The sequence below is a fragment of the Medicago sativa genome, chromosome 6 (assembly GCF_051527215.1).
Source record: "Medicago sativa cultivar Bolivia chromosome 6, Bolivia_mono, whole genome shotgun sequence".
Lineage (NCBI taxonomy): Eukaryota > Viridiplantae > Streptophyta > Magnoliopsida > Fabales > Fabaceae > Medicago > Medicago sativa.
In genome coordinates this window covers 57,624,357-57,635,366 of record NC_140754.1, presented here as the reverse complement: position 1 = coordinate 57,635,366, position 11,010 = coordinate 57,624,357, and the positions used below count along the sequence as shown (strand labels likewise).

Sequence of the window (11,010 nt, the reverse complement as noted above, 5' to 3'; positions counted from 1 at the left end):
TGTGTTTCGAATATGTATGGCTTAGACCAAAGATGGTAAGATTTTGTCATGATGATCGGTAGATGATCTCTAAATTTCGAGGACGAAATTTTTTTTAAGGGGGTAGGATGTAATATCCCGCCTGTTAGCATCGGTATATTACCCGTGATCGTGCCAGAGGAATTAAATTCATGGAAAAGTAAGTTAAGGGAAATAATTTATGACATGTCAGCTCTTTTACGGGAAAAGAATCAGAGTCGTTTCCAAATGATTATGTGTAGTTTGTTGAGATATTTCTGCTACATAAGATATTAGAAATTCAATAAAAATTATAAAAAAATATTGAGTGCATATGATCGAAAGTTTGTTGAGATATTTATGTTAAATAAAATATTAGTTTTTAAAAATAGAAAAAATAATAAAAATATTGAGAATGAATGTGAAAGTGACACGTGGCATAAAAAACCTTACTTTATATATATACTATTGATTGATACTATTGATTGATTGATTGATTGATAGTATCGATTGATGATTTATAGTTGAAGGGTATCGTATGTAATTTGTTGAGATATTTCTGTTACATAAAATATTAGGAATTCAATAAAAAAAGTTAAGAAAAATATTTAATAGATAACACAAAAAGTTTGTTGAGAGATTTATGCCAAATTAAATATTGGTTTTAAAAAATAGAAAAATAATAAAAATATTGCGTATAAACGTGGAAGTGATACATGACATAAAGAACCTTACTTTATATATACTAGATTTTTGACCTGTGCGACGCACGAGTTTATTATTAAGGGATTGACATACGAATAATAAAATGCAATATATAATTGGTAACGGTGAAAAAAAATAACAGGTGATAATATATAGTAGACAAAATAAAACACTCCATAAAATTTATAAAATCTGAAAATATTATAAAAGAAAATTCGGCAATCCTATCAATAATTCAGTAAGAGAAATATGAAATTTTTAGTACATTGGCATGTAGTTTCATCACACATTGCGAAATACTTCTTCATATACGACGTTAGACGTCACATTGCTGTGTGTGAAATTTACCACGGTTTAGGGGCTTTTTTTTTTAGAGAAACACGGTTTAGGGCTTGGAATATATAGCCAAGTTGTAACATCCCAGACTGCTTTTAGGATTGCCGACTAACCCCACAAACCAACACGAGTCTTTTCAGCGTGTTTTGTCCTCACTCGCACGCTTACCGGGAAACTTCCCGGTAGGTCACCCATCCCAAAATTGCTCCAAGTCAAGCATGCTTAACTGTGGAGTTCTTATGGAATGAGCTACCGAAAAGAAGATGCATCTTGTTGATATGGGTAGTACCTAACAATTCTTATAAGCCTTCCTTCAACCATGTAGTCCCATACCTACATGGCCTCCGGATCCCTCTCATTTCGATGTGATTCGGTTCCTCTTATTAACGTAGGGTCATCCTTACGGATAGTGCCCGTTCCAACTGGCGGGAACCTTTCGTATCCAACTGGCGGGATATCGAAAGCCACGTCGTGGGTGTTACATGCCCACCAGCTTCCGCCTGGTTCGTCCCCGAACCACACCGTACTGGGAGAGGTCTGCTCTGATACCATTTTGTAACTTCCCAGACTGCTTTTAGGATTGCCGACTAACCCCACAAACCAACAAGAGTCTTTTCAGCGTGTTTTGTCCTCAGTCGCACACTTACCGGGAAACTTCCCGGTAGGTCACCCATCCCAAAATTGCTCCAAGTCAAGCACGCTTAACTGTGGAGTTCTTATGGAATGAGCTACCAAAAAGAAGATGCATCTTGTTGATATGGGTAGTACCTAACAATTCTTATAAGCTTTCCTTCAACCATGTAGTCCCATACCTACACGGCCTCCAGATCCCTCTCATTTCGATGTGATTCGGTTCCTCTTATTAACGTGGGGTCATCCTTACGGATAGTGCCCGTTTCAACTGGCGGGAACCTTTCGTATCTAACTGGCGGGATATCGAAAGCCACGTCGTGGTTGTTACACAAGTTTGCATGGAAATTAGGGTAGTCGAGTTTGCATGAAATTTAGGGTATTCTGTTTGTAAACGTATTAAATAAGTGTACAAAATATTGTCAAAAAAAAGGATGCATTTTGTTAGAATTAAAGAAGTGTAGAAAATATTGTCAAAAAAAAAAAGGTAAGAGGATAGGAACGATGCATTTTCTTAGTATTAAATAAGTGTACAAAATATTGTCAAAAAAAAAAAGGCAAGAGGATAGGAACGATGCATTTTTTTAGTTTTAAATAAGTGTACAAAATATTGTCAAAAAAAAAAAAGGCAAGATGATAGGAATGAAATTGGTGCGATGCATTTTTTTAGATGGAATTTGTTAGGTTAAATTACTGCTAACCTAATACAGCATATGAGCGGGAAAATATTAGGTTAAGTTGCTGCAGACGTAACAAAATAAGGATAAATAAGGATTACTGCTCACCTAATACAGCAAATGAGCGGGAAAATATTAGGTTAAGTTGCTACAGACGTAACAAAATTAATAAATAAGGATACTATTGATTGATTGATTGATGATTTATAGTGGAAGGGTATCGTATGTAGTTTGTTGAGATATTTCTATTACATAAAATATTAGGAATTCAATAAAAAAGTTAAGTAAAATATTTAATAGATAAGATCAAAAGTTTGTCGAGATATTTATGCCAAATTAAATATTGGTTTTAAAAAATAGAAAAATGATAAAAATATAGCGAATAAATGTGGAAGTGACACGTGACATAAAAAACCTTACTTTATATATATACTATTGATTGATATTGATTGATTGATTGATACTATTGATTGATATATATTATATATATATATATATATATATATATATATATATATATATAAACACACACACACACACATATATACACACACTATTGTTTGATTGATATAAATGAAACTCAAGAAAAATATACTTAAACCTAGACAAGTAATAATTATTTTCCAGAGAAATTTTTTAATAATTGACGGAATCCTTGATCAAAAATTAATTGACTAAATCATATTAATTTAGTTCCGCTATTAGCTCCACCAAAACTGGATCAAAGAAACGAAAACACACTATTGTAGAACTGTATCATTCCATTTATAAACAACCCTTATTTTTGTTATTCCAACACATCCAATTCTTATCATTTTCATCGTTCCTTCCATTCATCGCATTTAAAACAACCATACTTTCACTCTTTGCATCATGACAACAACGTTGATGCCGTATTCTTATGCAACAACCATATGTTATAAACAACCCTTATTTCTGGGTATTCATCGTTCCAATCCACCCAATTCTTATCATCTTCATCGTTCCTTCCATTCATCGTATTTAAAACAACGTTGATGTTGTAGTCTTATTCAACAACCATATTTTAAGGCCAAATCTACCTTGTTTCCCTTTCTCAACAAACGGAACTAAGGATAGTTACTCCAGATGCTGCAACTTATGGAATGATTATCTGCGCTTCGTCGAATAAAGGTGCAAATGTTAAGGCATGCAAACGTAGTGAAATGATTGCGGAAGGCCTATTATATGACGGTAAAAAGGTATGATGCTTCTCTTGTTACAGATTGCAATTTTGTATTTATATTTCGACTTTATGCCATTATTTTAATTTTGTCTTTGCCTCGCCTAATGAAAAATAAACGTGTTTCATCTGTTGTAGAATATAATTGTTATTGCTGTATTGGGATTTTACCAATTGTATTACACTTTATCAAAAGCGTTTCTTTGAAATAATTATCTATAAATCTTACAAAGGAGAAGTCACCAATTTTACTGTGCGATACACTTCCAGCTGAATCCGGCCTTCTCCGCATTTGGCGCTGACTACCTGCCATGCTTCTGCGTTCTGGGCGTTTGTAGGCTACGGCTGCTGCTATTTTTTTTTAACTTTTATGTGGTTTGTAGGGTTATTGTGTCCTCCTGGAACCCCTTTTCTGAGATTACTGAAAGGTGCTACTGCTGTGCTATTTTAAAGTGGTTCAGCCAGCTAGAATTTCCTTTTCAGTTGTTTAAAGTGGTTCAGCCTACAGATCCTTTTTGTCAGTGATTTTTTTGTTTTTTCCTCTTATCAGGTTGAAGGGGAAGGAGCGTCTATACTCTATTCAAACCATAGGGTTTTTTTTGGATTTTCAAAACCCCATAGATCAGCTTTTCAGAGAGAATAGAAAGACTCCACACATCTCTCTCTTTCCAAACCATTGCTTTTCTTCTCCTCCCTTCGTTCTCTACGGATCTTCCTTCTTCCTCTTCTTCTTCATTCTCTCTTCACTTTAATGCATGGTTGCTGAAACAGATTGGGTAATAAAGCTCAACAAAGGATTTGCAAAATCAGTTCACTCTCCACACATATCTCTCTTCCAACCATTCTTTGTCTTCTCCTTCCCTTCATTTACAATAGTTTCACATCAACAAAGGGCTTTATTTTCTCTTCCTCTTTGTTGCAACAAACTTCTGATATGGCATCACCTTGACAGGTTTATTTTTGAATGTTTGTTATTAGTATCAGTATTAATTATTAGAAATGAAATAAGAATCTTGCTTAAGATGTTTTCTTATTTTAATTTTTCATTTTGAAGATTTTTGTTGAAGTTGCTGCAAAATCTGGTGGATATTGATATTACATTCCAAGAGTTGAAGGTGATTGATGATATTTTTTTGCTTTGAAATTGTTATTTTCAACTTTTCATGTTTGTGTCAATTGTTATTTTTGCTTTGTTTTGTTTTGATGATAATTTGTTTTTAATTCGTGTAAGAAACTGACATAGGGAGGAAAATGAATCAGTTGAGTAAACATTCATCGAATGATGTTCTCCGATTATTGAAGATGCTATTGTTATGTGCAGGAAGTAGAAAGAAATTATAGATGAATGATTGAAGCTGAATCCACAAGTAGTCAAAAAAACACTCTCATGGGTAATCTTTATATTTTGAGAAGTATTTGTCAGAGAAATATTTTATTCTATTCACTTTTTTATTTTGGAAAATTTGAAGCAATTAAGCTTTGATTTTGAGTGGCTAATGTTGTATCTAATCTTATTCATTTTTGTAGATTCCTGATTTTGTGTAATCTCCAAATCCACATAAGTGAGTTTTGATTTCATTCCTTACATCATTTTTATTTTCATTTGCTTCCATCCTAAAATGTTATGTGGTTATTAATTCGCTTTTATTTGGCTTTGGGAATTCATTAAATGGGTTATAATTCATGCCTATAGATTTGACAGATTACAACTTATTATTCTATGGCTTTTGTTTTTGGTAGATTTCAATTTTATGGCTTCTTACTCTTATGCTTTTTGTTTCTTTTTGAGTTTCTGGCCAAATGAATTCGATTTGAGCTCCTGTAAAAATTGTTTAGTTTATGAGATATGGTTTTGGATTTATGGTTTGATCTTTTTGTGTTGTAATTTGGAACATTTTCTTCAAGATTTTGTGTTTGGTCATTGGTGTGGATGTGATTATGACATTGAATTTGTGTCAGGGGTAGTTGAGGCAGAGAGGTGGGTTGGTGCAATCCTCACAGTTTTCTTTGGCGAGTTATGCTGGACAATCATTGCAAGGAATGCAACAAAATGGATGATGGGGTTGTTCAATCTAGCCTCTTTTGAACATGATGAGTTTTCTTAAGCCTTGAGAGTTTTTTCGTTATTTACTTTTAATTTATCATGATGAGTTTAGCTTTGCGTTTTGGCTATGCACTGACCTTAGTTTGTGCAACCTACCCTGGTCTGGTTGAAAATATTTCCAATCAACAATTTTTCCAAGATCGTGCTATTCTTGCACCGATACTTGACTTGGTTGAGAAAGTTAATGATTACATCATGGGGATGATCCCTGGGGATGAAAAAGAGTACTTGAGTGCTGATTCGGTTTGTAAGTGTGATGACGACATAGGTCTTGATGACATTAAATGTTCAGGTATGCCCAATCATAAGCTCATGCTAAAGGTCGGTGTTCCTATTATGCTGCTTTGAAATGTCAATCAAGCGTCCGGGCTTTGTAACAGCACACGTTTGACTGTTGTTTCTCTTGGAAATTCCTATTATGCTGCTTTGAAATGTCAATCAAGCGTCCGGGCTTTGTAACAGCACACGTTTGACTGTTGTTTCTCTTGGAAAAAATGTGATATGTGCAAGGGTGATTGGTGGCACACATAACGGAGAGGTTGTTTACATACCTCGGATGAATCTTATCCTATCTGGTGCGAATGTCTCTGTTACCTTTGAGAGGCGGCAGTTTCCATTGGTTCTCTCTTTTGCGATGACCATAAATAAAAGTCAAGGGCAGATTTTGTCTCGAGTCGGTCTTTATCTCCCAAGATCGGTCTTTACTCATGATCAATTGTAAGTGGCGGTGTCAAGGGTTAATAGCAGAGGTGGATTGAAAATCTTGATTACTAATGAAAACAGAGAACCTTCAACATCAACTGTGAATGTTGTCTATCAAGAGGTTTTCCAGAAGATATGAATTATCCTTGAATTTTCTGTGAGGTCAGTTCTTTGTAATTGAATTCTGCTGTTCCTGCATAATTATATGGTGGTATTGAGTGAATAATGTCTGCTCAGTTGTTTAGTGTTTTGTCGTTTTTTATCGTTGTTTGTGTTTGCAAATGCTAGACTGGAATCGCAATTAAACTTATTGCACCGGTTGTTTTTTGGTATATTTCTGTTTCCTCTTCCTGAGGTCTGCTTTCTTCAGAATCAGCTGGGAATTGTACCATGCTTCGGATTCATTGTTTCTGCCTGTTGGCTGTTTCTTTTGCTGCAGAATTTGTTTCGATCTTTCCCTTAAGTTTATGTTATCCATTCTGCAAGTGTGCTTGGTTTTATAATTTCCCTGTTGCTGTTGTTTTCTCGGATCAGATGCCTCCAAGGCAATGTTCTGAAGTTGTTTTATCACAGTAAGACTCAGTAGATGCATGTTATTCATTTATCAGTGTATTGGTTAGGATATGTTGTTCACTTATGAATTGAACGATTTTATTCGGTTATGGATAGCGCGCAGACTGTTGTATTCACTTATGGATAACATGCAGATATTATTTAGTTGATTGTTGAATGATGTTATTGATTTATGGAGAAGTCGTAGTTTGTTGTAGTCCCGGATAAAAATTGTTTATAAATTTTATGTCGTTGAACTGTTTTGTTTTGTTCGAATAAATTAGATATTTTTTTTATCGTGTTGAGTCTAATGTTATCCGTTAATTTCAATTGATTGGTTTTTCTTATTCGATTGGAATAACTATTCATATTGTATTTCAATATTGATTAGGTAATTGAAAAACATCACAACCAATTGTAATCCCGTGCAAGGGCTATGGGTTGGCTGTCCCTTATGAGATGTTCAAGGACTATGTCGTTGAAGGCAACGCTGGTGCTTTTGCTGTGGATGGTCTTTTTCAGATTCCTGACAATGATGAACCGATCCATATCCCAGCTGCTGATGATGAGGCTGAGGAGTATATCTGGACCTTGAAAGTTACCCGGGCTGTGGCTGATGGCAGAAGTGTGCTGGTTAGTGTTTTTCATGCTATATGTTTTTTTGTTTTTAATTCCCTTGTGTTTGTTACTGACACATATCCCCGTTTTCACTTGCAGCATTTTCCTAGGTATGTAATCGAGAACTTTGATTTTTCGGTTGGGACTCAGATTGATGTCATGGATGATGCCACCGGTGAAATGTTCCAGGGCAAAGTCAAGATTTCTACCAGGCCTTCTGGATATGTTATTAAGCATCTCTCACAGGGTTGGTACCAGTTCGTCAGATCAAAGGAGCTGAACCCCTATGATCGCATTGTGTTTGGCGTTGTGAATCTTGTGGCTGATCTCATTCTTCGCATCCATCGTGCATGAGCACTTTTGGTAGGCACATGGAATTCGTATTGTTGTCCAAATGTGTTTGAACTATTTGCTTTAAGACTGTGTCTCTATGGTATTCCTGTTTTGGGTTGTTTTATTGTGTTCTTTGGATTCAAGTTTGTCCTTCTACTCTTCCAGTAATTCATGTCTATTGTGGATGTAAGGCACTTTTGATGTTTAGTCATCACGTTGATGTTTATTTTAATATTAATGTTAACTTTAATTATCTGGAATTGGTCTGCTTATTAGATTGTATTTGTGGCCTATGTTTTGTATTTTCATTCTTACTGGTAGTAGAATATTTCCCGGGTTTGATTCTTATTGTTAATTTTTTTAATTAATTAGGTTCCCTTGCCATTTTATAATCAATCCGACCCTGCCATTTTTTTTGCCAAGTCTGCATTGATTTTGATGCTTGAATATTTTTGTTTAAATTTTTTTTTCCCTCTATTTTGTTATGAAACTGCACTAAGTCGTCACATTATCTGCCGGGTTGTATTTTTTTGAATAAATTTATCGGGAGATTTGCAAACCTTTATCTTTTCTTAGTCTTTATTATGTACAATTTTGATTCATATTCATGTTTTTAGTTTTATTGTTTGATTAATTGATGATCGCTGCAATTTTTTTGAGCCCGTGGCATCGACACGGGTATCACACTAGTACTTCTTCATAATGATTCTATACTGCTAAGACCTGAGTTTTACATACAACATGCAAAGCTCTATCAGATATATGTGAATCACCAAAGCTCTATATGTGAATCCTCCATTTAGACTCTTGAATTTTATATTTAAGATTGAAATACTAACAATGTCATGACAAAATGGAAAATTGTAGGCATTGCTCCCCTGAACGAAGTGAAACATAGCTACAAGGCTGAAAGCTCATGTTTGCAACAAGGAGGTGAACAACTGCAACATCAGCACAAAAGATGCATTCACAACTCACAAGTAACTCTTTCAAAGAAAAAAAACTCACAAGTAAGGGTCCATGTTCTATCTTTTAATGGAAAAAATGAAAAGTAAAATATTACCCTTTTGGTTATTAGTCCTCACCAAGAGCAACTTTTGTGCATGATGCACTATGCCAAATTTTTTATAAATGATGACAACAATAGAAAACTTACATTGAAGTGAGCATGACATGGTATTGGGTGAACTAAAACTTAGAGTACATCAACTATAGAAGCAACCTAAAAAAAATCTCAAACATTAAAATCATTAATAAAAAAATCTTAAGCATATGGGCCTTTGGCCCTCTTTGGTACCAACAAAAAAAAATCTTAAGTATTAAATATTATTATTATTTTATAGCATTAATTTTTTTATAACAGCCAATGACTATATCATGAAAAATGATGAATGTATTACTTAAAAAAAAAAAAACAAAAGCTAACCTAAACATTTATATCTTCCTATGAATACGGTAGTACTAACTTTTTTTCCTTTCAAAAAAGACATATATTTTTACACACTTTTTAACTTTCTATAATTTTAGTCCTTTGTTTTCCTTCAATCTTCTATAATTATGCCATTGAAAATGTAGTTTTTATTCATTATTGTTGTGTACTTTGTATCAATTTTAATTTCAAAATTTATATATTTATTACTATTTAAAATTTGTTTAGCTAAATTTGATTAAAGTAATTTTTCTACACCTTGAATATTTAATATTTTTATGCATTTTAATTAAAATAATTCAATTAATATTAGTTTTAAATAAAAATTAATTACAAATAATAAAATATAAACAGGATGCTCAAATTTGAGTTCTTTATAAACAACCACCATAAAAGTAAAAACTACTTAGATCAACTATAAATTAGTTACATCTGACATAGCAATTTGACCCCACAAAAATAAACATTATTTACCCACTTTAATTCATCCCATTAAAGATGCTCCAATATGATCAGTCAGGTGCTACTTTATTTTCATAAAAAAATTAATAATAATAATAATGACAATAATAATAAAAGAAGAAGAAAATCAAAGTGATATTAGCAAAAAATTAGAAAAGAAAAAAGTCAGATAGAGAAAGAGTGGGGCATTGCATCGTAGTGTTTGATTTCTCGTTCCTTGTTTATTTCTTTCTCGTTGATTCTTTAATTTCAATGATAATCATACCCAGACTATTTTCAGGAGAAAGAATTATATTAATATGTACTTAACTGATGACATGTATATATAAAAACTAAAACTATGCTACAAATATTTCCTTTACTTTGATGTTTAACCCATGAAAAGATTTCAACTCTAATTAAAATAATAAAGTTTACTTGATTAAGCTGAGATTTGTAGAAGTTGTACTCTGCTAAATTATCATAATTTAATCATTGATAAATTACATTGTATTGAACTCTTGCATGTTGGTTGAGATTAAGATATTCTCTCCCTCTCTTTTCAAAATAATTATGCAGATCAAAGAAAAAAGAAAGATGAACGTGTGATTTATATATGAAGTAGGACAAATACGGAGGTGGATCATTTAAAACATAATAAGATGTTAAATTTGGATAGATCATTTAAAACATAATAAGATGTTAAAACAAATAAGCAATATTATTGAAATATTCATGAATAAAAAAAAATAAAAGAATAACATCAAACCTTATTATGCTAATGTTTATCAAAATTCACTATAGCACTTTATCAAACACATTGTATGCATATATGAATCTAAAAAATATTTGAATATAAGCAAAAATGCATGACTTGAAGAAGACGCAACAATACATGAAAACAAAACATGAGAACTGTACTTGCATTAAGTACAATATTGATAGATTAGTCTGTTTTGGTTATGCCTTGAAAATGATCCCAAGGTAGGTATTTATAGCTCTTTTTGGGCTTGTATTTTCGTGACTTTGGCCCTAAGTAACTTAAGCCCTAGTCATGTTTCATATGTAGAACACAAGCTCTACATGCTTATAGAAATCTTTGAAGCGGTGACGAGATTTTAGGAGAGAGGGCGCTGCCTTAGGTTAGTTAGCCCTTGTGAAAGGATACTAAGCCCTTAATAGAATATTGATGGTCCACAGCCCCCGAAGCACAAGTATTGAGACAAGTCAAAATGGTTTGTGTCTAAGTTAACGGTTCAATTATGTTCGGCTTTTAGGTTCCACA

The 11,010-nt window shown here is 33.2% G+C and overlaps 1 protein-coding gene across 3 annotated transcripts; it reads left to right on the top strand.

The window, feature by feature from the left end:
* Positions 1–3,796: 3,796 nt before the first annotated feature.
* Positions 3,797–8,137, top strand: LOC146915885 (uncharacterized). 3 transcript variants are annotated; one of them, XM_085718139.1, is made up of 9 exons: positions 3,797–3,974; positions 4,097–4,498; positions 4,601–4,661; positions 4,868–4,937; positions 5,074–5,108; positions 5,512–5,942; positions 6,161–6,514; positions 7,296–7,537; positions 7,622–8,137. In XM_085718139.1, exons 8-9 carry the CDS (start codon positions 7,364–7,366, stop codon positions 7,874–7,876), a joined length of 429 nt encoding a protein of 142 aa, XP_085574265.1. In that variant the 5' UTR covers positions 3,797–3,974; positions 4,097–4,498; positions 4,601–4,661; positions 4,868–4,937; positions 5,074–5,108; positions 5,512–5,942; positions 6,161–6,514; positions 7,296–7,363; the 3' UTR covers positions 7,877–8,137. The 3 variants fall into 3 exon arrangements, with proteins under 3 accessions (XP_085574265.1, XP_085574263.1, XP_085574264.1); XM_085718137.1 differs by having other exon boundaries at positions 5,506–5,942; XM_085718138.1 differs by having other exon boundaries at positions 3,797–4,498.
* Positions 8,138–11,010: the final 2,873 nt, after the last annotated feature.

What these genes read in the sequence shown, in the direction of transcription:
- LOC146915885 (XM_085718139.1), top strand. Translation starts at nt 7,364, where the DNA reads ATGTTCAAGGACTATGTCGTTGAAGGCAACGCTGGTGCTTTTGCTGTG. An exon ending in CTGATGGCAGAAGTGTGCTG is followed by an intron (nt 7,538 to 7,621) that starts GTTAGTGTTTTT and finishes TTTCACTTGCAG; the next exon opens with CATTTTCCTAGGTATGTAAT.